Source organism: Phycodurus eques, chromosome 22, assembly GCF_024500275.1.
Source record: "Phycodurus eques isolate BA_2022a chromosome 22, UOR_Pequ_1.1, whole genome shotgun sequence".
NCBI lineage: Eukaryota > Metazoa > Chordata > Actinopteri > Syngnathiformes > Syngnathidae > Phycodurus > Phycodurus eques.
The window spans coordinates 7,865,254-7,893,002 of NC_084546.1; the positions used below are offsets into that span (position 1 = coordinate 7,865,254).

At 40.0% G+C, this 27,749-nt stretch overlaps 1 protein-coding gene across 4 annotated transcripts; it reads left to right on the top strand.

Moving 5' to 3' along the window:
• Positions 1-523: 523 nt before the first annotated feature.
• Positions 524-26,300, top strand: LOC133397187 (kinesin-like protein KIF21A). 4 transcript variants are annotated; one of them, XM_061667792.1, is made up of 36 exons: positions 524-836; positions 7,990-8,212; positions 9,277-9,459; positions 10,049-10,198; positions 10,802-10,933; positions 11,006-11,170; positions 11,934-12,049; positions 12,126-12,321; positions 12,387-12,576; positions 13,011-13,074; positions 13,161-13,364; positions 13,610-13,651; positions 15,168-15,228; positions 15,557-15,662; positions 15,728-15,916; positions 16,100-16,299; positions 16,599-16,706; positions 16,980-17,048; positions 17,807-17,952; positions 18,024-18,168; positions 18,497-18,694; positions 18,778-18,879; positions 19,128-19,293; positions 19,473-19,493; positions 19,848-19,905; positions 20,543-20,597; positions 20,680-20,858; positions 20,930-21,070; positions 22,202-22,338; positions 22,462-22,546; positions 22,710-22,799; positions 22,879-23,037; positions 23,587-23,704; positions 23,776-23,946; positions 24,671-24,867; positions 25,097-26,300. In XM_061667792.1, the coding sequence occupies exons 1-36, from the start codon at positions 793-795 to the stop codon at positions 25,152-25,154; spliced, it is 4,668 nt and encodes a 1,555-aa protein (XP_061523776.1). In that variant the 5' UTR covers positions 524-792; the 3' UTR covers positions 25,155-26,300. The 4 variants fall into 4 exon arrangements, with proteins under 4 accessions (XP_061523776.1, XP_061523774.1, XP_061523777.1 ...); XM_061667790.1 differs by having other exon boundaries at positions 24,668-24,867; positions 25,097-26,299; XM_061667793.1 differs by lacking the exons at positions 13,610-13,651; positions 19,473-19,493 and having other exon boundaries at positions 15,560-15,662.
• The last annotated feature ends 1,449 nt before the right edge of the window (positions 26,301-27,749 follow it).

Sequence of the window (27,749 nt, forward strand, 5' to 3'; positions counted from 1 at the left end):
GCAGAGCCACTGTACCAAAAATAAAAATAAGACACGATAAAGTATTGCGATCGTAAACAGTTCGAGCACAGGTGTCAAACTGGTGGCCCGGGGGCCAGATCCGGTTTATTTTCATGTCATATCATTGTATTTATTGCAACGCTGCTTCTCCTGTAATTTACCTTTGTGCTTTCATCCACTTACTGTATTTTATTGTATTGGTTGAAGTGTAGTTAATTCCAACTGTACTTGATCAACTTGTTTGTCCACTGGTATTTGTTGGTTGTATTTCATTCTGCTGTATTGGTTGCAATCTTGCTTAAAATTGTAAATTATGCTTTCATCCACCAATTGGAATTCTTTGCATTGAAAAAAAAATGCAAGATTTCTTCTGAGCATGCGCTGCACCCTCATGATGATGATAATGATGGCGATGACGTATTTGTATGCATTGTTTCCATTTTCAAGGTGTCGTCCTCTTCTGCAACCGCGCGTCTGACGAAAAGTGGGCGAGGCTTGCTGACGTCACAGTCTCGCGCACTCCCACTCTCACGCCGAGTGGATCTCGTCCACGCACGCCGATCTCAAAAGGACCCGGCGTGACATGAAGCCTGACAATGCGAGGCCATCCTTTCCCTCGTCGTGCGTAAAACCTCCCCAAGTGGACTATTTGCAGTGCAAGAGTGGACGAATGGAAGCTCCACGCAGGAGGAGGGGGAGGACGGCGCTCCCTCGTCTTCTAAGAGGATAAAGAGAGCGTGTAGGGGGGTTATTTTTAACCGGACTCTTGTGGACTCTCTTCCCCGGGGCACGATGAGCGGCGGACCGGATGAGAGCTCGGTGCGTGTGGCGCTGAGGTAAGGATGCTTGTGGCACATCTGCACCACACAAAACCCCAGCATGGGATTCGTACACAACAATGCACCCATCCCATGCACTGCATTTCATTTCATCTGTGCATGTGGATGTACCTTTATATGAAGGAGTGTCTGCAGCCTGCTTTGTAAGCATCAAAAAAGAAAAAAAGCAACTGTCAACTCATACAAAACCAGTGATGAGAGACACTAACAATAGCGTCAATGTATGCATCAAATGAGGGGTGTGACGTGATAGTCAGGGTGGCAGCCATGTTGATGTGTCATGTGACCCTGGTTGATTGAACCTCCATGCAAAGTGGAGCTAAAGGTGGGACCACAATAGGTTTTGCTTAATTGGCCATTTTTTTACATATATATTTGTTACAATTTTATTTGATAAAATTTTGATTTGAATTTGTTGCATTTTTGTCATTCCAATTTTGATTTGAATTTTCCATTTTGTATTTTGTTTCTCATTTTCCATTCCAGTTCCATTTTTATTTTGAATTTCAATTTAGATTTTGATGTGTACCTAATAAAGTGTCTCGGGTGTTTCCCCCCCCCCCACAGTAATAATTTAACAGCATTTATGTGCTTTATGTGGACAAATAAGAGTGTGATTTCCCACCGTTACCAATGCTATCAAGCGCTATTAGGTCTTTGTGCTGGGACATCAACCTGCTGCTTTGAGGTGGTATGGTTAACCTCATAAACCTCCGTGGCGATGTGTCCAGATGTGCGGCGAACCTTACGATACGTGAAAGCCTCTCCCCAGTCCTTTAATACTTTAGTTAGGTGTGTATGTGTGGGCCAGTCAGCACCTGCTTCAACCTGCAAGTCCTAATCCTTCACCCTCCCACTTATAAAAATTACATAATGCAGAATCTTTTTTTCTCATTACGATGCAGGTGATTTCTGTTGTCATTCGAAGGTTATGAAGCAGACCAATGGAGTAAATGGGTCACTGTTTGCTATGTTTACTAACCTCCTAATGAAAATGAAGCCGCACAAGAAGAACGTTAACAATCCATACGGAGTCCGGTTAAATCTTGCCAAAGTTGCACTTCACCGTCCTTTTAATAATTGATATGGTGGTGGCGTCAAATGTTGTCCTTTGTAAAATTCAGAAGGTATCACGTTTCCACAGACGGGTTGGACTTGCGAACAAAAATCTGCAATACGAGCACTTCATGGGCAGTGAACTCGGCTCCGCAACAAGCTGTTTAAAGTGACTGCCAGTTGAAGTTTATTGTCAAACTAAAGACAATCACACACGTCTTTAAAACAACAACACAGTGTTGCCTTCCACTAGCTTAATGCTAACACACAATGCACAATGCCATAGACGAGCTAAAATATAGCATTGACGGTCACGGTGTTCTAATCCTTTTAGCGACGAGATATCGGAACAGAAACGGTGCATCACCATATGTAGACAGACAGCACACAGGCATGTTTTCTTGATCGTCCGTGAAATATGGCTAATATTACTGGAGTTCACTGAGTCACTTAGTAGTTGTGAAAGTCTTCTTCGTTTGTGTCGTCATGACTGTGTTAGACAGCCCCCCAGTGGCCACATCGCAAACACCAGAATCATGATGCACAAATTGTTGAATTATTTATATACTTTACTTAATTATGACTGTTTCATGAAGTAAATATACAGTTTTGTTTTATTAAATAACAGTACTTTTTTTTTTTTTTTTGAGGAGGCTGCAAACGTCTCGTCAAATGTAAGCGTGCCCCGACTCCTCGTCCATTGTGGAGTCGGTTCGAAGGCAAAGGCTGAGCACCTTCTGCCAATGTGTCTGTGTGTGTGTGTGTGTGTGTGTGTGTGTGTGCGCGCGTGTGTGTGTGTGTGCGCGCGTGTGTGTGTGCGCGCGTGCGCGCGTGTGGGCATTTGACATCTAAATTAATATTCACAAAGCGAGCCGAGCGAACTGAAGCGAAGCAGGCGGCTCGCCATCTGCCAGCTGCCGTCACGTGGTTGTGCAGATCACAATAATAGTTTTAATTTTTTATTTTATTTTTAATCCTGCACTTCCTGTCAACTGACCTTTTGATTGTATGACCCTCTCAAGGACACAAATCGGCCAGGATAAGGAAAATGCTGAGTTAGCACAATACTTCCTTCCATGAGCAATATTCCACAATGGTAAAGAGGGTAGTCAAACTATTTGTAGAATACTGCATATTCACTGATTTATCCTCTGATATTCACTGCTGAAGTGAGCTGAGGTGCTTCATTTCGACAAAAGTAGTGCTTTGTCGCCATCTTGTGGCAATTACAATACAGTATAAACCGTTGAAATCACGATTGGTATTTTAGCTATGACATCCCTTTTTTCTTTTTTTATTGCACATTTTCCGCCATAAGTGGTAAATGCCGTATTATATAGGTATTCATATTCGAAAAACAATGACATCACCACTTTAACCCAACCTCAATTGTCCAATCAAATTGCTCAAAACAGACCTAGCCCTATTATGAGATTTCTTTGACGTTTGTAATGTAACTCGAGCAACTTTTGTGGGGGTTATGCTATCTGTATTATTCCCCTGCACGTCATTTGGGCTTTTACAGTTGTCTTTTTTTTTCTTTTTTTTAACTTGTGCAATTTATCGGGGTTTTAATGTAGTAGTTGTATTTCTGTGTATCGTCTGGGGCAGGGAGGATTTGCTGTAGTTTTAGCAGAATGGGGAGGTTTTTACGCTCATTTTATTATTGACCTGTGCAACAGTTTTGGGGATGTTTAGTAACATTTGGGAGATTTGCAGTTGTTTTATTTCAATCCGCGGAACTTTTCAGGGTACTTACAGGCTTTTTAATTTAACCGGGGCTTTTTTTTTTTTTTTTTTTTTTTTTTTTTTTTTGATTTTTAGGCTTGTTTAATTTTAAACTACACAATTGTGGCGTGATTTATGGCAATCTTATTTTAACCTGTGCAACATTTTGGCAGCTTTTTGCAGTCATACTGTAAATGTATGCATGTAAACGCACGTAAACAGATGATTTCCAGAATCTAGACTTTTTATTAAGGGAGAATGGCTCCTTTCATTTCACATTTTAAAGAGAGCTTTATTTTCTACAAACGCATCTGTTGAAATGTCATGCTTTTAATTGTATTATTTTGCTCCACCCCAATGAAACCCAAATTATAACTGGAAAAACAAACTGCTTGACATGACTCGGCCCAGTCTGGGTTGCTTTAGTGACTCTACAGACCCTTGATGTCATCACCAAATGTTGGACAGGAGAGTCTGTTAGTGTTTGTGTGCGTTTTCAGCTCACCTGTGTTCACACTTTCCCTCGTCTTCCCTGTTCCTCTTCTTCCTTCCTCTTCCTCGCCTCGCAATAGAAGTACTATAAAAGAGACCTTCTATTCACGTGGCGTTATTACATAACAGCAAGCATGTTGTGGACCGAAAGGCACTTTTTAAGTGCACTTGGTGCATGTCATCATGTGCAAAACCGCACTGAGCCCTGTGGACAGTGCTTAAAATAGTGCCGTATACACCTTGTCCGCCACTTATGGGGAGAAGTGTTCCTCTCGCACGACTTGTTGTTGTGTTTCATCTGGTTTACCAGCATCTCCGCGTTTCTGTCACAATGAAGGATTTTGTTGGCTTTGTGTCTGCCGGCCATTCATCTCGTGTGAGTGGCGAGAGAGGACTCTCCTGTTAGTGAGGCCGTCCTTGTAATTGCAATAATGAGCCTGGGAGCTGGAACCTCACATTGTATTGTTGCATGGGGAGCCAGACAAAGCTCGTGCGTGTGCTTGTGCATGTGTGTGCATATTCACGACTTTACAGCAATAATAAAATTTTTGTTGCAGTAGGGCTTAGGGGTGGGCAAGCGCCACGTTTGACTATTAAATGGATCAGGTCATTCACAGACAATGGGGGGGGGGGGGGGGGGGGGGTCGAAATGTGTTTTTAAAATATTATACAGTATAATCAAACTGTCATTTTCATGTTTTATTTTTGTTATTTATAATTAATTATCATGAACCAACTATTTTGGAAAGTAAAAAAAAGTATATGTAAAAGAATTTATTTGACATTTTTATTAGTTGCAAAAAGTAAATTAACTCATGAACATAATTAAGTTTTTGAAGGTATCCGTAATTAAAAAGGAAATATTTTCCATTATTTACAATCAATGAATTATTTAATACAATGAATAAAAAAATGTTAAATGTACATTACATCTAAAATGGTTTTATTTATTTACAGTAAATAAATCATCCAATTATTTCATGAAATTCGCATCAATGTTGAATGTATATGCAAAAGTGTTATAAACCTGTTTCTTTTCTGTACAATAAATTATTTAATGAGACAAAAAAATTACAATAACGACATTTTAATGAACCAATATTAGGTTAAAAACGGTTATATTAATGCAACACATATTATATAACTTCTAATACTCCTAAAACTGCAAATGGATAATTAATTCATAGATTACTTTTGTTGCTCCACCGTTACCTGCATAATTATGTTAATTCTAGAACCAATAAATAACACTTGCTATTAAAAAAAATAAAATGTTCCTCCTTTTTTAAAACATAGTCCAGAGTGAAGAGAAGAAAACAATTGTGTGATAACGTATCACCTCAGTTGTCCTGTCAGTTTTATTTTTGCCATGCATTACGAGCTACATTTAAGTAAAAATGTGTGGCAAGATTTAAAAAAATAAAATAAAATAAAAGTAGGATGTTCAACTGTCAGTAATGAGAAGTTGATACTCTAAAAAGTGTTGAGTTGAAATGTATGTCATGATTAAGAAAAGTTTTGTGTTTTGAACAATATTTGATTAAAATTAAACCCATTTTCATCAATTGCATCAATAGCGAGCTGTAATGGCATTATCAAGCATTGGTACTTTGTTTTGGCAGGTACTTAAACTCTTACTGGGGGGAAAATAATTATAATTAATAAAACAAACAAAAAAAGTGGTGTTGGTGCATCCCTACTGCTAATCCAATTTAGTTCATTGCATTGTTTCTTTCTCGTGACAAACACTCAGGAATTCACAATGGAAAGTAAAAGTATCCTTTTAATCTCCTCATGAGGATTTAAGCTTTTTTTTCCCCGCGTCCTCACAGTTGAGTGAAACTGTCAGATGAATGTGTCGGTCAGCTTTTACATGACATGACGTCTTGAGCTTTGCGCGTTTTTTTTTGTTTTGTTTCTTCTTTTCTTTCTTTCCCCTCTTGCCTTTAGTACATTTAGTATCAATTGTGACTTGTCTCGCAGTTCGTGCGAGGGCCAAGGTGAGCGTGAAGGGTGCAGCCGTGTTAGATTTCCGAGGAAAAACATTGGACAAGGAGCCTGTGTGTGTCCTAGAAGGCGGATTAGTGCTTTAAGGGCAGCCCTCATTCAGCCTGAAGAAGAAAAAAACAAAACTGTTTTTGGTTGAACCAGAATGAAAAGTCAGCCATCAAGCTACCAAGAAATTGTCTTAGATGAGCTGGTCTAACAGAGTCTATAGGATGTTTGGCTAAATTTAGACATACAGTAAATGACTGTATATTATTTACCTTCCTACCTATTGACCAATAAATAAAATTTAAATTTAATGTATTTTATTTAAAAGATGGTGGTGTCTTGATATACAAATCAAAACTATGAAATACGAAACAACCACATAACTTTAAGTCTACTAGCTTAATGCTAACACACAATGGGAAACCCCATAAACGGGCTAACAAATAGCATATGTTGTTATATCACGCTAAACAACCGATACTTGAACACAAATGGCTGAGCAACACGTATAATTTGACAAAACTCACAGGTATATATTCTTTATCCTCAGTGAAAAACTAATATTCGTGCAGATTACTCAGGAGCTGGTACGGCTCCATGTATCTCTGTACGATACTGGCAAAAATTATTTGTTTACGTTCTGTTTAATTTTGTCCTTACTGTAAGTTTTTATGAAGTAAAATATTATAGAGGGCTATTCTTCTTAGTTAAAAAACACATGACAAACATTTGTGTTGTTTTGGCTACAAACTCAGGCTTCTAACTCAACCATATGCACAAGGTATTGCATCAAATAAAACATCGGCGAGTAACTCGACAACACTGCATCCACAATATTGCCTGTAGTACTACTACCCATTCTGACAGTGCCCTTTCAGACTATTTGCCTGCTGCTGTAATGAATGGGAGAGTCTTTTCAAGGCAAAACAACACTCGTGTGTCCATGGACACAAGCGTGGCTATGCAAAATGCCGCTGTACATGCACACCAACACACTATGTATGGTACAAAGATTCTCTGGAACACTTTGAGAGCACATGTATGGGGGGGAAACACATTCCCCAACCCTTACTTTCGACTCCAAATCCAACTTATGTCTCTTTAGGTGGCTTCAGTAGTGAGAAGCAAAGGGTTTAACTCGGCACGAAATGATGTCTTAACGCAGCATTTATTTAAAGAGGAGCAGACAGAGGGATTCTTAATGAAACTAAATAATAAAGTACAGTACACACTTGCTCGACGTAGCTCGTGACTGTTCTGTTCTGTAGTAACACCAAAACAAAAAACAAAACAGTGTTTTTCATTTTTTATTATAAAATAAATAAATATTTGCACGTTTGAAATCTGCATTAAAATGCATTATTACTTATGATTACTTAGTTTTGGAAAATTAGTGAACAAATTACTTTTAGTGACTGAATTTTTTAAAATCTATTTTATCTTTATATTTGGGTCACGGTCAAATTAGTTGACAATAATGAATTTTACATCTAGTTTTCATTTTTATTATTATTTTATATTTAATATTTCGATCTACCTTTCTTAGTTTTGTCACAGTAGTTCACAATAATTCATTGTGTACATATATATATTTTTTTATTTTAGTCTTGTTTTTAGTCTTGTTTTATTTTTGTATGTGTGTATATATATTTGGATCACAACCATTTAAGTACTCACAAATATTACTGACATCATTAAGTCTTGAATTACATATTTACAATTACACTGTCATAAGTGATAGTAAGAGCTACTGTACCAAGGGTGTCTTAGTGGCTATTCTATTTGTACATACCATATGTCCTGTCGTTATCAGTTATTATAAATACAGTCGTAGTAAAAAGCAAGTCTAGAAGTCATGACATTTGTCTTTCCCCAACAGGATTCGTCCTCAGTTGGCCAGAGAGAAGATCGAAGGCTGCCACATTTGTACGTACGTGATGCCCGGGGAGCCGCAGGTGGTCCTGGGCAAGGACAAGGCCTTCACGTACGACTTTGTTTTCGACATGGACACCCAGCAGGACGCCATCTACGGCCACTGCACCGAGAGTCTCATCGAGGGCTGCTTCGAGGGCTACAACGCCACCGTATTTGCATACGGACAGGTGGGGTCCATAACATGCAGTTTTTGTGCCTGCACTTATGACTCATAATAACGCATAAAAATATATATATATATTGAGAAAGCGTGTGTATTGGTCTTCCAAGATCGTGCAAGTGTACCTCATGTTGTGGCCAGTGAGACTTTGGGTGATTTTCCAAAGTCTTATTTTAATATGCAACACTTTCAATGGATTTATGCTAGCTTTATTTTAACCTGTGCAACTTTTCAGTGATTTGGAGCCATTTTATTTTAAAGTGTAACCTATTGAAACACTGTAAATTAGACTAGTGTGTGTTTTTTTTTTTTTTTTTTTTTACTTTTTTATTATTATTATTTTTTTTACACATACAGTTTGCATTGAGAGCAATTGAAAGCCTAAACATGCTTTTGGCATCTTTTGTCGCAGTAGACACTCTTAAGCCAAAAGGAAAATCGGTTCCAAGCTCCCTTTTCTTAATCTATCCTGGCGTTGCTCCTCTGTGCTCCTTTTATTGTTATCGCGACCGCTGAATTCACATCCAATAGCCTTTCACACGCAACCTTTCACAGGTGCGGTCTCGACAGTGACACACATACGCACACACACGTACGCATGCACACTCCTGTCAGCGTCTCTTTCAGGGGATCCGGCAGGGAGCAGCCCCCTTGTTGCATTCCATTCAAATCACCATGATGATCACCCCATCCCCGCTGATCCTCTCTGTACTTCTAAAGGCCTTTCCAGCGACTAACTGCCTGCTTTTATTTATTTAAGGAGGCATATTGTACTTTTTTCCCACCAATTCAAACAGTTCACAAGTCGTGGTAACATGTCGGTGGTGTCTTTTTTTTTGTCAAAATACCCTCAGGGTGAAGAATTAAGGCACTCGATGTTGGGACAATGGCGAGTAGGGCTTTCATTACCATGACGACCAGGGGCCGAGTGTGGGCATTGTGTCATTTTTATGTGAAATACATTTTTGGTTGTGTAATTTCACATTTGATGGATGGGCAGACGCACAACTATTTGTGTACAAGATTCATTCAAGTTTTCCTAAATATGAATATACTTTGTCCTCTGCAAAGACCGGCTCGGGGAAGACATACACCATGGGGACCGGCTTCGACGTCAACATCGGCGAGGACGAGGTGGGTATCATACCCAGGGCCGTCAACCACCTGTTTCGGGGCATCGAGGAGCGCCGGCAGGCTGCGACAGAGCAGGGAAAGCCCGTCCCAGAGTTCAAGATCAACGCGCAGTTCCTGGAGGTAAAAAACACACGGAAAACACAAAACGTACCATGTTCTGTCTCAGCGAGGTATGCCTCGTGGTCCGAAGTTCACAGCCTGGTCCACATTGAGTGCAGTAAAGAAACAAAATGCTTTTGTCGTTTTGCGTTGTGCCTTAGCATTAGGCTAGCAGTCTTTCGTCAAACAAAGTTGTGTGTTCTTCGTTTAAATACCACCGGGTGTCATCCTTTGTTTTATATTGTTTTTTTTTAGTTTTCCTGTCAACTTCAACTGGGTGTGGCAATAAACAGCTTAAACCAAGCACTTGGGCCCTCCCTTTTTTTTTTTTTTTTTTTTTTCTTCTCCCAAACTGCTGCTTGTTGTGACAAAGTTTTAACAGTAGAAGTCAATGAAAAATTGAGGTAAGCTTCTCACATAAAATGGAAAGCAGGCCTGTAGTTTGGCACCTGTGGGTTGGATGCAGCAATTCAGGAGCGACCCGGCCCCATTAAACTGTAATTTATTTACGAGCACTAAAAAGCAGCTTGGACAGCTGCCGAACGGAGCAGCTGAAGGTGAAAGATGAGCGATGAAGTACTTTTGACCATCGTTTGAATTGACTTTGCAGCTGTACAACGAGGAGGTGGTGGACCTGTTCGACGCCACGCGGGACGTCGAGGCCAGGCGGCAGAAGTCCAACGTCCGCATCCACGAGGATGCCAACGGAGGCATCTACACGGTCGGCGTCACCACGCGCAGCGTTGCCTCTGCGGCCGAGGTGAGCTCGACACAGCTCACGACCGATGAGGAGGGATAATAATGTTTACTTTTGATTGACACTTACGCTGAGTCAATATTGTGTCATTCCAACGTTTGTGCTCATTTGATTTTCAAAACGGACAGATGGGCGAGATCATTTGTAGATTAGCTTATAAAAAATAAAAAATAAACTGCAATGTGATTGTAAAATTAACCAATTTAATAAAATAAAATATCATTAAATGCAAATGTAAAATTGTTTTATTGTATTGTTAATAATAATACATTGATAAAATTCATCTCTAAACCAATTATTTAGATAAATACATTAATTTGTCTGTCTGCATATGGAAACATGATAATTGTACTTTTATTGAATTTTTTTTTTTTTATAAATGAATGAATAGGTATTAATTGACCAATTTTCTGGAAAGAAACCCAGCTGACTTAATACAGCAAACAAAAGAACGAAGCAAGCCGTATGTGCACGAGAAGAATCCTGTGATGTAACCCTTGTTTGCTTGACCTCAGTGAATTGCTCACTTCTGTTTGAATTCCAATTTCTTGTTCAATACTGTTTGTTGTTGCAAAACGTATTCTTACATGTTGACCTCTACACAAGATGATCCAGTGTCTGAAGCTGGGCGCTTTGTCCCGAACCACGGCCAGTACTCAGATGAACGTGCAGAGTTCACGCTCCCACGCCATCTTCACCATCCACCTGTGCCAAGTTCGAATGTGCTCACCGGACAATGTAAGCGCAGCACGTCGTTTCTAACTTACTATCTGATTAACATGAACTTTGTTTTGACTCTCTCCGCTCCAGGATAACGCGACAGACAACCGTCTGGAGGGCGGCTCTGGCATCGACGAGTTCGAGACGCTGTCGGCCAAGTTCCACTTCGTCGACCTGGCCGGCTCCGAGAGGCTGAAGAGAACCGGAGCCACGGGAGACCGAGCCAAAGAAGGGATCTCCATCAACTGTGGACTGGTAAGACAAAGTGTCTTTTTACATTTTGTTTTCAACACTCTTGTGAGTTATTGGGAAAATGTGGATAATTGTGTTTATTTATGATTGTTTAACATCACGTAGCCATTCCATCACTGTGATTCATGCCTTCTGGAGATCTGGACGCCTCCCTGTGGCCACAAAATGTCACACTCTTCTTTGAAAATATTGCCATTGTTTTTGTTTGTAAACTCCGAGCGACAGTTATCAATATTCATGCTATATAACTATTTGTATTCATTTCATATATGTTATTTGTATGTATTTTTAATTGTATTATTAAATGTTACTGTGAAGGTATCAGAAATTATTGGTAACATGATTATTTTTTTAATTTTTGTAATATATTGTTGATTATTTTTAGTTAATTTATTTTTGTACTGTTATATTTTTATGACATTTTTTAAATCTAAAAATAAAAAAATATTGTGAACATTTAAAGCGACATTGAATTAAACTGAATTGAAATTCATTGGACTGTATTTTTTTATTTTTATTTAGAAATTAAACCAAAATATTGTTAACCATCAAAAATACATTAAATTCCATTTTAACAATAGGTTTTGCAATCCCTGATAATATTGATTTTAGTTGTATTATTTATATATTGCTGAATATCGGGTTGACGAGAAAAATATATACGGAATATGTCGTCTACTCCAATTTGAGCAAAATTTGCTTCGTACATTTTATTTCATGTATTGCTAAAATAACACTTATGTATATATATTTTTCTCTGCCTCAGCTGGCCCTGGGCAACGTGATCAGCGCGCTTGGTGACAGGAGTAAGCGGTCAACGCACGTGCCTTACCGAGACTCCAAGCTCACTCGCCTGCTGCAGGATTCACTTGGCGGGAACAGGTTTGTTGGCAACTGGGTTTTTGAGAGCCTCCTTTTTGTCATATCTGAACCGTTGTCTTTGTTGCGTCTTCTCCAGTCAAACGGTGATGATCGCGTGCATTAGCCCGTCCGACCGTGACTTCATGGAGACCCTGAACGCCCTGAAGTACGCCAACCGGGCGCGGAATATCAAAAATAAGGTCATGGTGAACCAGGATCGAGCGAGTCAGCAGATCAGCGCCTTGAGGACGGAGATGGCGCGCCTGCAGATGGAGCTGATGGAGTACAAGACGGTAAGGGGAACGTAAAATCGACAACGACGTGAGCGGCGGTATCTACAATAATCCTGCTCATTTAGGGGAAGCGCATGGTAGGCGAGGATGGTATGGAGGGCATCAACGACTTGGTCCACGAGAACGCCATGCTACAGACAGAAAACAACAATTTGAGGGTGAGGGTGAAGGCCATGCAGGAGACCATCGACGTGCAGCGAGCCAGACTCACTCAAATCCTCAGTGATGGAGCCAACCAGGCGCTGGCCAAAGCAGGTGGGCTGCCTGTAACATTTGTTTTAATAAATAAACAAACATGTGAGCCACAGACAACTAGATTGGGCTAACTCCATTTTTGTTGTTGTTATGTTAAGTGCAGAAAAGGCATATCGTTCAGATGCATCTTGGCCTACATCGAACTGTTAACTTCCAATTTTGAAATATGAGGGATAGTCCATCATTGCACTCAGCACTTTTCTTAATTTATCTGTGCAACACCGGTCCAACGTCCATTTCCAAGAAGAACCCATGATCAGGGACTTAATTGCCCAGAAAACATCCCAGAAAGTCAGGTTCAGAAGTTGATAGCCATTATCGTCTTTAAAAAGATCATAATGCAAAATGACAAAAATTGAGTTAGCCCAGTCTAGTTCTCAGGGGTTCATATATTATTATTATTTTGCCACATTAAGTGAGGCATCTGCTTTCAGGTGAAGGTACTGAGGAGATTGGCAACATGATCCACAACTACATCAAGGAAATTGAGGAGCTCCGGTACACACGAAGCCAAATTTTCACCTCACAATCCACCATTTTCGTTTAACGTGACGTTTTAAAAACACTCCCCTCTTCTCTCGAAGAGCCAAACTCCTGGAGAGCGAGGCCCTCAACGAGAACCTCAGGAAGAGCCTCTCGCGCGCCTCCACTCGCTCGGCGCTGTACGCCGGCCCCGCCTCCTTCTCTCCCGCCCTCTTCGCGCCCGAGAAAGAAGCCAGCGACGTCATTGAGCTGGCCAAGAAAGACCTGGAGAAGCTCAAGAAGAAGGAGAAGAGGAAGAAAAAGAGGTACCCGTTGAGTTAAATCTGTTCCCATAGCGACAGTTGTAGGGCATCTGGTGAGGGAAATGGTGAACATAGACTTGTTTTGCTGTTCTTGGCCGTCTCCACATCTTTTTTGCTCACTCCATGGCACTGGATCTCACTCTTTCTCTCTCCTCCTCTCTGCTCTGCTGCAAATTTCCCTCACTTAAACCTTTGTCACCCACCCCAACATCCTCATCCTCACACCCCCCCATCCCTCTCCTCCGAAGACTGAGGCAGTGCCACCGGGACGGTCGCCACCAGAACGCCAGGTTCGCTCCATCGCATCCAGGAATCGGCGGACAAATACCTGAACTTCATTTCAATTACAGGCCGAAAATTGAAACGCATAAGATTGCTCTGATGTGATCCAATGCAAGACCTTTAAAAAGATAATAATGCTCACTTTTGACACTGATTGTATATACCTAGACAGACAACTTATCGTTCAATATTTCAATATTATCTGTGTTTTGCTATATGTCGTTAATTGACAAAGGGGAAAAAAATAATTGTCAATTAATTGTTAATTTTTTTATGTTAAACATTTTATATTAAGTGTTAAATGACAACAAATACTAATTACATGAGCATATCTTTAGTAAGTATTAAAGTATTAAATGTTTTTTTTTTACGAAAAGCATAATAATGAATTCCGCACAATATTTTAAGACATAATTTCTTCTTCACATTGTAATTTGGTAAATGTCTAAAAAGTGCTATTTTTTAGCAGTATGTATTGAATTATTTTTTTGTATAATTAATGCTAAACTATATATTATATTCACTTTTACTAAAATCTAAAGATAAATATATTTAATTACTTTTGAATGAATCCCTACCTATTCTGAAGAAATTAATACCTCCCTTAAAGTTACTAAAACACAAAAAACATGATTATTTACATAATAATCATGTATATTTGGTAAATGTGTGTAAAACAAAAAGTGCAGTTTGTTTTAAGAAGCATATGATGATTTTTTTTTTTTTTTACGTATTACTCAACTGAATAATATGTTGTTTTTAGTAAAATGAATGAAAGCATTATGAACAATTTTAAGTTAATCCATATTCTGCGATATACAGAATGTACATACAGGTTGTTAAAGTTCTCTTTGAATAAAGCTTAGTTGAGTTAAGAAATTAATAACCTCTCTGACAGTTAAAAAGATTAAAAAAAAAACCGTGCCTAAATTTCTAAAGATAATTTTTCCTACATCAATCAGTGTGTAAACAAAAAAACAAACAAAAAAACATACTGTGTGTTTTGAGCAGTATAACATCAGCTTTTCAATAAAAATGCACCAAGTAACTGCGATTGGCTGGCAACCAGTTCAGGGTGTACCCCGCCTCCTGCCCGTTGATAGCTGGGAAAGGCTCCAGCATGCCCGCGACCCTTGTGAGGAGAAGCGGCTCAGAAAATGGATGGATGGATTGATTGATTGATGGATGGATGCACCAAGTAATTGAATTGAAGGATTTCAGGAGATTTTCCTCGTTTCACCAACATACTACTGCTAAACCCCGACTTTTCCTGCACCCTACCGCAGGTTGCTTTGCACTCCTGGAAGGGAAAATCCTGTTTCTAATCCCTCTTTCATCACTTTTAGTGTGTGACAACCCTGTGAAATTAGTAATTGTCACAGAGAAATCAACAATAAGTGATGATATGTGTTGGTGATCTGCTCCTGATCTGACGTGTGTAGTACCATTTGCATGTACCCTTTTACCTTCCTTGTATGTAAAAAGGGTCATATAGCTATGAAATAATTTTGCTTTCTTTTCCAGTGCTATAAAGGGAGAAGTTCCGGACAATGACCAGCAGCAAGGCAGCAATGACGCAGAGGTGGTACGTTGGAAGACTGTTATGCTTGTATACGAATTGGCAGGGTTGTTATTTTACATTTTGGCCGGTTGGGAAGTAACCAAGCACTAATACGAAGCACTCGCACTTTGTTACTGTAACGGTTAAAAACGGGTATCGTATATAATTGACAGTCAACATTTATTTTTACTTTTGTACATATCAAAGTCTGTTTTTTTTTTTTTAATTAATTAATTAATTTTTTTTTTATTGAAGTAAAGGAGTTGAATCAGTATTTCTACTTTTACCAGTCTTTTGACCAGTATATGTACGTGCAAAGTGTGAGTACTGCATTTGGGTTCTTTCTGACAAGGAGGGCAGTGACCACGAGGAAGGCGAGGATGGCGAGGAAGAGGACTCGGACACTGCGGGAGAGGAGACGTCCGATGAGTCCGACGCGGAGGAGTTGGAGGAAAAAGGTAAAGAAAAGAAAATGCAGCAATTCATCCAAAGTGCGATCGCATGACCGGATGCCGGTTCGCAGATGACGTCCAGGCCGACCTGGCCAACATCACGTGCGAGATCGCCATCAAGCAGAAGCTGATCGACGAGCTGGAGAACAGCCAGCGGCGCCTCCACACGCTCAAGCAGCAGTACGAGCACAAGCTGGTGATGCTGCAGAATAAAATCCGAGACACGCAGCAGGAGCGGGACAAAGTGCTGCATAACATGGGTGAGCGAAAACAACTGCACGAAAAAACCTTCCGCTCCTGAATAAAAATTTGTATTGCAAACTTTTGCAGGCCACATAAAATACAGCAGGACCGATCTGGTCCACAGGCCTTGACTTTGACATCCATCCGTCTGTTAGAAATCGATGTCTCTCAATCGGCATTCTTTAACTTGCTCCACGCAGGTTCAGTGGAGTCGTGCACGGAAGAAAAAGCCAAGAGGATCAAGGCCGAGTACGAGAGGAAGCTGAGCTCCATGAACAAGGAGCTGCAGAAGCTCCACTCGGCCCAGAAGGAGCACGCGCGCCTGCTCAAGAACCAGTCGCAGTACGAGAAGCAGCTCAAGAAACTGCAGCTCGACGTCACCGAGATGAAGAAGACAAAGGTGCGGCGTGTGCAGCACTCTTTATTGAAATAAATTCTCTATGAATACAGTGATACCTCAACTTAAACGATTTATCATTCACATCTCACATCAACTTTCCCTATTGTAGTTAATGAGAATGCCTTAAAACTCATTCACTGGCATTGACGGCTGTTGAATTCAAATATCCATGTTAACATGGAGGAGTGACAGTGAATGGAGAAAAAAAAACCCACCACAAAACATTGTAATAAGTATTTTAAAAACAAAAATAGCACTGTCAGTGAAGGTATGTGGGTTCAAATATGTTTGTTCAATAGGTGGCGCTGATGCGTCAAATGAAGGAGCAACAGGAGCGAAACAGAGCCACCGAGTGCAAGAGGAACAGGGAGATTGCCTCTTTGAAGAAAGATCAGCGCAGAGCTGAGGTGCAGAGAGAATTGAGGATTCTTAATATCACAAATCATGCTGAATGCTAACCCTTTGAGCAGGGATGGCAGTATGATATTCTGTGACGCAATAGACTCGAGTAGTTCTTTTGACATTTTTCACGATTCACACCCAGTTCCAATTTATTTCAATGTATTTCATGCGTTAATACATAATTTGAGTGAAAGAATTTTAGATTAGCTGATTAATTTTTCATGACATCAAATTGGTGGCCCTTTTAGATTTAATGGATGTTTATTTTTTCCTGACAGCATCAAGTCAAGCAGCTTGAGGGGCAGAAGAGACAGCAGGAGTTAATCCTACGCAGGAAGAATGAAGAGGTGAGACGTACATCCCTGAGGAGTGTTTTGTTTTATATATAGTATTGTATTTTTCAGTTATTTTATTTCTTTCTGTTCATGTTATTGTTATTATTTTATGGAATGTATTTTATTTGTCATTGTATTTTCTTTATTTCATTTTTGTTGTATTGATTTTACTATTATTTGTCTTGATTTATTTATTTTGTATTTTGCAATGTATTTTTTCAATTATTTCAGATTTATTGGTATTACGTTTTATGTTTCAATACATACTTTTATTTTTATTTTTCCATATAATAATTTATTTTTGTATTCCAATGCAATTATTTCCTATGACTTTATTTTTACCTTTATTTTACTGTACCATTTTATATTGTGTGTGTGTGTATATATATATATATATATATATATATATATATATATATTTATTTATTTATTGATTGATTGTCATTCATTTTATTATTGTTGTCATTTTCATTACATTATTTTTATTATTCATTTTATTATTGTTTTCGATTTTTCTTTACATTATTTTGATTATTCATTTTATTGTTTTGTATTTTTCATGATTGTATTTCAGTTTTATTGGTATTATTTTATTCTATATTTTATTACACGTTCATTGAAACATTGTATTGTAATAGTTTATCTAATCTTGTATCTTTTAAATCGATTGTTTTTATTGCTGTATTTATTTATTTCACCATTTTATTTTGTAGATTTGTATTTTTTATTCCCCCCCCCCCCTCATTCTTTGTGTGTTTCCTAAACTGCAGGTGACTGCTCTGAGGCGTCAGGTGAGGCCAGTGTCCGGCAAGGTGAGCAGAAAAGTCACCTTACCTGACACCTTCCCGGAGCTTTCCCATCGGAGCGCTCCGGGAAGGCCGCACTCCTCTGGAACGTCGACGTCCAACGGAGCCAGGTGCGGCATCTGAACTCTCTGTGATGGAATAGTACGTCAAATATCTTTAAAAACTTCATCTTCGCCTTCAGGAGTTCTTCGGTGCGGATGGGAAGTAGCTACCTCAGCCGGACCGCCAGGACCAAATGGCAGTCACTGGAGCGACGCGTCAGTGACATCATCATGCAGCGGATGACCATCTCCAACATGGAAACGGATATGAATCGACTCATGAAGGTCAGACTTTTCACGCAACGTGTAAATGAATAGATTCTCACCTGACTTGTCTAATCGCCAATGGTTACTGCACTTCAGTTTCAGCTTGAGCTATTTTTTTGTTGTTTTTGTTTTGTTTTGTTCGTCAGGTCACTACTTTAGCAGAGCTATGGGAGCATGATGTTTTGATTGCATAAAAGACTTGGTTACAAAAAAACTTTTTTTCATACAGCTACAATAGGTGTGTGAGGGTTAAGTAAAGGAGTCGATTCAGTACTTAATTAAGTCTCTGTACTTCTACTTAAGTACAACATGTGAGTCTTTTTGCCACATCTGCTTACCACTCCAGCAAAGGGAGGAGCTGACCAAACGTAGGGAGCGAGTATCCAGGAAGAGGACCAAGATGGCGGCGGAGGGGGTCCCGGACTCCGAGCGCTCTCTAACCTCCTTCAACGAGGAGCTCGAGTCCCTGGGCGCTAACATCGACTACATCAACGACAGCATCGCAGACTGCCAGGCCAACATCATGCAGATCGAGGAAGCCAAGGTGAGCGAAACAAAGACGCAATACTCACCATTTGCAAACAAACATTTTCCTTACAATTCATGCTCGATTGTTTTGGGTCGCAGGAAGAAGGAGACACAGTGGACGTGACGGCGGTGGTCAGTTCGTGTAATCTATCAGAGGCCCGCTTCCTTTTGGACCATTTTGTGACAATGGCCATCAATAAGGTGACACTGACTTCCTGCTGCTGTTTTAAATGTGTCATATGGTCTGAAAATTTTAGTTTTTACACTGGGCCAGAGCGATCGATACCTTACAAGCCTGTGGGAGTTGTTGTTGGTCAGGTCTCTCCTGTAAAAAATCGAAAAATAAATTGATTCAAGGTTCTGGGAGCATGAGACATCAATGGATTGGACTGTGAAACAGTGGAACATTGTTCTTGCTGAGAGAGAACCTGTTTCCCGGGAACTTGCAGGGCCTGCAGGCGGCTCAGAAGGACTCCCAGCTGAAGGTGATGGAGGGTCGGCTGAAGCAAACGGAGATCAAGAGCACCACGCAGAACCAGCTGCTGTTCCACATGCTTAAGGAGAAAGCCGAGATCAACCCCGAGCTGGACGCCCTGCTCGGGAGTGCCCTCCAAGGTCGGAACCTTTTTACTCATCATTTATATGGTTGCATTTGATTCTACGGGCACCTTTTGTGGTGTAACCTATTACTTATGGTTTGACTCCTGCCTATAGAATGAAGTGTAACCCTTCCACATCATCGGGGTTGAATTTGATTTCTTTTTGTCTTCTCTATATTTTTGTGTGAACTCTAGAGTTAGGTTACCTGTCACCAGGTGAGTAAGAGGATGCCTGTTGTGAGAGATGCACACTTCAAGATTTCCAATATGGAAATGAGCTGCAAGAAATCGACAAGTGTGTTTAATCCTGACCCTTTTATCTACAAACCCAGCCGACCTAATAGTTGTGTTTACGTCCCTCTGTGTCCCCGCCAGCTCTTTTCATTGTCTCATTGTGTTTCTCAGTGTGTCCTGTCACACAGGGCCTTTATCTCCCTTTACACCCCCACTGAGCTTTGGACCTGCTGTAGCATTTATTACACTCTTAAGAAAGCAAATGGATAAACCTTCAATAATGGATATAAATGTTTGAATGCATGCTGATGGAATCTGTTTTCCCCCGGTTTGTAGAGAATGGGGATGAAAGCAGCAGTGATGAGTCTACCACCAGCCTGTCTGCAGAGAGCAGGTAATATTACAACTGAAGAAACTATAATATTACAGTTTTAGATGTGACAATTGTAAACCAATACTACTTTTAGCTTGTCTGCAAATATTATCATAATTCAGTATCTCGGTGTGAAATTTACTGTCCATACTGATTTAATAGCAAATCACACAAAAGAGTTCAGCACTGCTCCTACTAATTATAAATTGTCTTTTTAAACAAGCCTTTAGTGTGATATTGAGATAATTCTTTTGTTCGTTTTATTTACACCTTGACATATTTTTGTGTTTTGGTTCTGCAATAGCTTCAAAATTTAGCATTAGCATTGTATTATGTTCATAACTAATCTGTTTATGGAAGATGTGCAAGCTTTCGCCAAAAGGCCATATTGCAGTTTGGTCATATTATTTCTATAACATTTATTAAGCTTCTTCAAGTACCCCCTTAAAAAGTAACTTTTCTACAAATTACAATGCATGAATTTTGGTACAAAATTCTATTTAATTCCTACGGAAACAAGAAACATTATTACTCTGTAAAATGTCTTTTTTTCATGATGGGGTCAATATATGATAGGTCATCCAAATACTACTAGAGAGCTGCACAAATACTTAAATTCTGAATGAAGCCAAGAACGTCTTCCCTGACATTGTTTCAGCACACTGCCGTCAGATGTGATGAAGTTCTGTGGCGAATCCCGTCCCAGAAGTAAGGTACTGTACCACGCATGATCATTCGGAATGTCATTCAGATTTCATTTCGGAGTAATTACTGTAACTACCGTTGATCCCTCAGGCTCGCAGGAGGACCACGACCCAGATGGAGCTTCTCTACGCCGCCTCTGGAGATCCACCCTTCGATTCGCCCACAGCAGACTTCTCAGGTCCTTCGTTTCCCCTCGCCGAGCACCAGGACGGACCTGCGGACCCAGGCCGAGAATCCCCATCTTCTCTCTCGGCTCGCTCACCTGGCATGTAAGAATTAACATGGAACTCCCCGTCAAACACCCAGTTTGCTTACTCCTAACACTTTTCATTTCCTCTAGCTTCCGATCCAGGTCACCGACAAGCACTGCTGAGAGGAAGCAGCTCGAGCGCTCACCCCTTACTCGCAGAAAAATACAAGAAAAGGGACCAACAGCTTCACCAGGGGATGCTAAAAATCGAGGAAATGAATCAAAAATACAGTAAGAAGTGTTTGCGCCCAGGCTAAAGCCGTCTCTAATATAAAAATACTGCTTCGGTACCATCTTGTGGCACCCTGGGGCCAGGGAACTGTTTTGAACTGAGAGGAGGAGCTTCATTTAGTTCGGCCATAGAAGTGCTTTGTTAGCATCTTGTGACATCTATAGGCAGTTACAAAGCTTTTTGGCTGTGCATTATTTACTCGCTGATGTTCGGGGGAACACTGGACTTTTATTTTCTCCAATTTTTTTTTTCCAGATTGTATGACTCTCCTGTGTTTGATGGCCATAGGTACTCTTCTTTCTTCATCTTAGTTTAGTGTCATTCTATTTTTCTCATCATGACAATAGTGAAAACTCCAAACAGTTCAAAATCTGGTTTTGGGAAAAACAAGTTTTTTTACCACTGTTAATAGTAAAACTTAATGATTACAAAAATTGAATTGTAATGCCCTGAAGTTGTTCGATTGTATTGTATTTTATTAATTACATTACGATAACAGCGGACTTGTGTTTAGCAATTCTGAGGGTTGTGCTTCGAATCTGCTTCAGCCTCTATGCTCCACACAATCAAAAACATGCCTGTTCGGTTAGGTTCATTGAAGACTAAATGAGAGTATGAATGGTGTGTTTTCGATATGTGCTCCGTGATTGGCAGGCAACCAGTCCAGGGGTGTACAGTGAATATTTGCATAGTCGCCTATTTGTACTTTACTTTTTTTTTTTTTTTTTTTTGAACCTTTCCTCTGCTTTTTGCTGAAAAAACACCAAATTTCTGTTTTTCTGTGCTCAGGCCAAAGCTATGTCTCATAAAAACATTGCTTTGGCGCGATCCCCAAAATATGTAAAGTGTGGTGAGAAGCTTTATTTAGTGAGGCCATCGCCTTGTCTAATAGGAAAAAGTGCTATGCTACCATCTTGTGGCATCGATAGGCAAATGCAATCCTATTTGAGTGGATGTCAGTTACTCACGGATTTTCGCTATTCGTGCCAGGGTTCGGTCCCTATCCCCCGTGAATAGATAAACCATAAAAGTTTTTAAAAATTAGCTCAAGATACTTGAACATGATCTGAATAAAATTGTCTGGATGGATGTAATTTTTAAATGCCCGTTTGTTGTTTTTCATATTCTAGAGGCATAATCAACCCTGTACCACCCCCTAAGACCAGTCGGGCGGCCAAACTCCAATGTGTGCACATCGCTGAGGGACATACCAAGCCCGTCCTCTGCGTGGATGTCACAGAAGATCTGCTCTTTACTGGATCCAAAGGTAAATACTAAAATTCTAGTCCACACTCCCTGATCTTCATCTTGAAATTGCACCCAAGGATGAACCCAATTTGTGCAAGTCCACGATTCCCGTACTGATACCTTGGCTGATTTTTTTTCTCAGATCGAACGTGTAAGGTGTGGAACTTGGTGACCGGTCAGGAGATCATGTCTTTGGCAGACCATCCCAGCAGCGTTGTCTCAGTCAGGTAGGAATCACTTTTATTCCAAACCAAAAAATCTGTTTCTATGAGGGCCATTTTTTTCCCCACAAAAATCTGATTTCAATTTTGTTTTTATTCAGTTATTTGTAAGGCCGTATCGCCTAGCCTTAGTCTGCATTGATGTTTTCCTTGCTATGTTATATTGAAGGTACACTTCCAGCCTCGTCTTTACGGTGTCTGCTGCATACATAAAAGTGTGGGACATACGAGATTGTGCAAAATGTATATGCACGCTTACGTACGTATATATACGAATACATCCATCAATGTTGAACATGATTGTCAAATGTACCTAATAAATTAATTGGTTGCTTTAGGGCTTCAGGTCAAGTTGATACAGGTGGCACCTGTTCCTCAGCCAGGAGTTTTTCCATCCCTCCAGGGGAGAGTCAGATCAACCAGATCGCCATCAATCCTGCCGGTTCTTTCCTGTACGCTGCCTCAGGGAATGCAGTACGCATGTGGGATCTGCGAAAGTAAGTTTTCATTTAAAAAAAAAAAAAAAAAAACACCTTTGTAAAATCAATCAACGTCCAGGTAAGCATATACAAGTCTGCCTTGTAAAACCAGGGGATTTAGCTGTGAGTAATCTATCTGGACACATTTATTTGGCTCAAGTTTGTGTCTCGTGCTATTTTTTTATTTTATTACATTGACAGTTTAAATCTATTTTCAGGGGAAAAAGATCCCGAAGATATGTTCCCTCCAAAAGAAATGGCAAAATCGCAATTGCCAAACACACTGGTAGATCTAAAATTCATATGGTAGGTAGGCATGGGTCAAATTTGATGAGGAGCAGACTCGTTGAACACAAACTATGTAGCACCTGGACAAAATTACATTTTTAATTTTCATTTTCATGTCTTTAGAGTCACTTGCTGACATTAAATTTCAGGGTGAAAGAATGATATTTATGGTATTTATTTTGGTGTTATATGTCACAATGGGTCAAATTTGACATGCACAGTACATAAGGTATTACAGTAAACACACTGATGCTAATAGTTGATTTTTGTGTGTGTTAGGTTTGCCTCCACGGGGAAGCTCACTGGCCATTTGGGTGCGGTCACATGTCTGACGGTCGATAAGTTGGGTAACGGACAAGACCTTGTGCTGACCGGCTCCAAAGACCATCACATTAAAGTAGGAGACACAACACAAAACGATTCCCACTCGAGCTAGAATCAAGCAAATCTCAGATGTTTGTTTCCCAGATGTTTGAGGTGACAGAAGGGGCTCAGGGGAGCATCAGCTCCTGCCACACATTGGACCCCACTCATCAGGACAGCGTGGAGTCCCTGGCTTTGCACGAAGACTTTGTCTACAGCAGCTCCAGAGACTACTACATCAAAAAGTGGGACTTGGCCAGTAAGCGGCTCCTGCAGGTGAGCTGGTAACATTCAAGTGTGGAGTAAATGCCTTGGAGCTATACTACAGTCTGTATAATATACTTTACTACTACTATAATACAATCAAGAAGACAAAGGAAGAAGAGTTTCACTCAACAACTAACTCGGTGAACTGCAGTAATATTAATCATTTTTCACAGAGGATAAAGAATATATTCCTGTGAGTATTGTTATATTTTCTTTCTACATGTGTGGCTGCGCCATTTATGCTCAAACATCTCTTCCTAAAAAAATAAACTCCAAAATATATTAATTTTTCTCATGAAAAAAAATTAACTGATATAATATAATAATAATAATAATAATACACCTTAAAAAAAGGTGTATTATTGTTGTACTGTGAACTTTTAATTGGCCCAAAGCTAAGGTAGGGAGTATATAAAGATGACTATAGATCCCTCTAGATGGCAGGATATTTTACCAATATTTTTATGTTAGACATGGCTTTGGCCTGAGCATAATTTTCAGCTAATGACGAAGGATAGGTCAGCAAAAAATTTGCAAGTCCAAAATTTGCAGTGACTCACACATAATGCACCAATTGGGGGTGCAGTGTTTCTAAAAAAACAAAGATAGAACAGTCATTTGCAGTATTTGCAGGTTATTTTGCAGACCCCAGAGCTACAGCTCAGAGACCCCCATGTTTAATATTTAATAGCTGTGAAATGTCCCAAAAAAGTGTTGGTCTTTCCTATAGCAGTCAGTCAGCGCCCAGACGGACTGGATTAGCGCTTTGGGCGTGGTTCCCGGCTCTTCGGCGCTGCTCAGCGGATGCCGAGGAGGCCTGCTCCGCCTGTGGCACCCTGACTCACTAGCGCCCCTCGGTAACATCCGAGGCCACGACGGCCCTATTAATGGCCTGGCGACCAACAGCTGTCATCTGTTCACCGCCTCTGAGTAAGTCACATGTTGCTACTTGTTAAACAGTTAGTTGAGTTGTAATTTCAGAGTGACAATTTTGGCAATTTGCACCTCTCTGTAGTGCCATTATTACAGTATACATCATTGTAGCTCACTCTGCATGTGTGTACAGTATATGTCCTAAATATATATTTTGTGATCCAAATGTTTGTATGTAATACTTGATGGACTCCAACTAAAAATATATTGTTTATTCTGAATGTAGTGACCGCACAGTGAAGATTTGGGAAGCCAAAGGATCTCTCGAGGATGGAGTTCATTGACAGGTCCAGAAAATGCCTGATCTAAAGGTGATTTGGGACCATAAACCCCGATTTTGCTTCGATTTGAATCCTTCTCGTGCAACATTTTGCTGGCTTGCACTCATTTTTTTGTGTACAAGACATTTTCGAAGCCTGGATAGTTAACGTTTCGCTTCACCAGCAATACTTTGGACTTTTCTATGTGCATCTTTCCAGCCTTCACATTGTGAATTCAACGACCAAAATACTACTGAAGCTGCATTGTGCTCTTATTCTCCTGCTAAAGTGGTAGCTGCAAGAAGATTCGGTAAAGTAAATGGGTTATATTATTTTCTATTCTTTGTTGGGCCAGACACTTCATTAGGTGTACTGGCCTAATACAATGACAGCTTTCCGTGTCGCTGAAAGCTACCATAAAGCACCTGTAGCCTTAAGGGTTAATGCAGCACAAACAGGAAAAAAAAAAAACGTGTTGTCTTTGTGTAGTGCAACGTTACAATGAGAAGTGCGCATGTTTTTTTTCTCAGTCAAGCCGCCATTTACTGTTCACCTCCCCATCTAGTCTGGACAAATTGGGAGTCCTGTGTCCTGAAAATGTGAGTTAAACTGCTGTTTTTTTGGAATATATTTTTGTGTGTGTTGTCATATCAGTCAGTAACTGCTCAGAAATGATGGGTAGATAATTGTAAAAAGATGTATGTCCTCATCTTCACAAAATTAAAAATCGACTTCATTTCATTTGCACTTGATTAACATTGCTGAAAGAGTTATTCCCAAGTTGTAAATCTGATTTCCCCGTTGTATCTGAAATCACATTTATGAGGATTTTTTTGTTGTTTTTTTGTTTTTTTTTGAGTGTACGTGTTGAGTGGAATTATCATTGTTACACTCTTCCTGCTGAATATGTTGTATACAATTGAGGCTGCAGTGTGAGGATAAATACAAAAAGTACAGTATGGATTCAGGGTTTCTTGTTCTTTTGGTTTATTTTTGGGTAAGTGTATTAATGGCTGACGGCCACATGATGGTAGCAATGTGCAATTACAGGGCATGCACTTGATTTCAAAAATGGTATTCAACTTCTATTCCATAACAAGGTGGTAAGAAAGCTTTTGCCAATTTTATTATGTAGACAGCTATTCCAGCTTACACAAGAGAAATAACACATTTATTGCCTGGTATTCAGATGATTCACATGACTTTATTGCTCATGCGTGCCCTCACTAAGTCCGCTTCCTTGCAGCATTTTATACAGTAATCCCTTGTTTACTTATAACTAATATTCAACCGGTTGATTTATTGCCTTTAGGAAACAGAGAGCGGTGGAAAAGTAAAAGTAGCACCCTGCCTGAAGACGCAAATGTGATGGAACGATTAATATTTAATGTCCGTATACTGAGAGCAGCAATGTGTTAATTGGCCTCAGAGAAGCAGAGGAGAACTGGGCTGAACTTCTCTCCTACAAACAATTAGCATCACACACAACCACAAAAGCATATGTGTCAAACCAGAATTGGAAAACCATTTAGGTACCAACAGTTTTAAAAACGGATCATTTCTTTTCGAATTTTGTTTTTTTCCGTTATCAAGAAAAACGGGTAATAAACCAATGTGTGTTGGAGTTTTTGCTCAAGAGTACATGCTGGATGTGTCGGATGCTATGTGGACTGTCAAGAACAAACTCAATTATAGAGTGGAAAAACTAAAAACTTCGACATTTTTGATTTTTATGTCAGTAACGCTTGCATTGGCCTGAGTCATACTCAACAAAAATGGGTGAGTAAATGAGTAATTAGCTTTTTTGATTTCATTTTTGCTGAGTCGTGTAGCTCACTTGTTTTTTTTCCCCCCTCTTCCTCTAGATGGCTAAAAAGGCTTGAGTAACAGAGTTGCACTTTTTATTTGATCAATAGCTATTGGTTAAATGATATTCAGGAATCATTTTTGAAGTTACATTTTGTCTCAGGAGAAATATAATTTCCACAGCAAGTGCATGTTTCTGTATTCTGTGCATTGATTATTTGAAATTTGCAAGGTGCGTGTGTGTGTGTGGAGGGGTCCATATACATTAGAAATCTCATGACAGTTTTATGACGAGTATAAAAACAACCACATCTATAAAAGCACAAGATTCCTTAATGTAGACAAGAAGGCAATGAAATGAGAAAACAAAGTGCCAGTTAAAAGATGCAAGCAGCAAGGTTCAGGTAGACCGGGGTCAATAGCCGCCCCTTCTCCGCGGCTTCCATCTCCCAACTGAGTGAATCTTGCGGCTAAAAATACCCGCGCTGCTGCTGCTGCTGCTTTATGACCAGAACTGATGAGCCGTGATAGTGCGGCTTGCTCACTTAATGCGCTCACAGCTAACAGCGTTCCCCCGTCGGCAGATCATCACACTTTCACGAAGATTATCGGAAGGAGTTATGTTTTTGATACGCCTGTTAAAAAGCTTTTTACCTGTGGAATGATAGCACAGTTCCCCTTAAAGAAATGACATCTGTGCCTCATTGCTGGAATCAATTTAGGAATAAGTGGCAGCGAATGGTGATATGGTTATGAGTTAGGTGACTGACAATGGGGCTGCTCTTGGCATTTGCCTGGAGCAAATATCTACTG

What these genes read in the sequence shown, in the direction of transcription:
- LOC133397187 (XM_061667790.1), top strand. Translation starts at nt 793, where the DNA reads ATGAGCGGCGGACCGGATGAGAGCTCGGTGCGTGTGGCGCTGAG. An exon ending in TCGGTGCGTGTGGCGCTGAG is followed by an intron (nt 837 to 7,989) that starts GTAAGGATGCTT and finishes TTTCCCCAACAG; the next exon opens with GATTCGTCCTCAGTTGGCCA. An exon ending in CCAGTAAGCGGCTCCTGCAG is followed by an intron (nt 23,947 to 24,667) that starts GTGAGCTGGTAA and finishes TCTTTCCTATAG; the next exon opens with CAGTCAGTCAGCGCCCAGAC.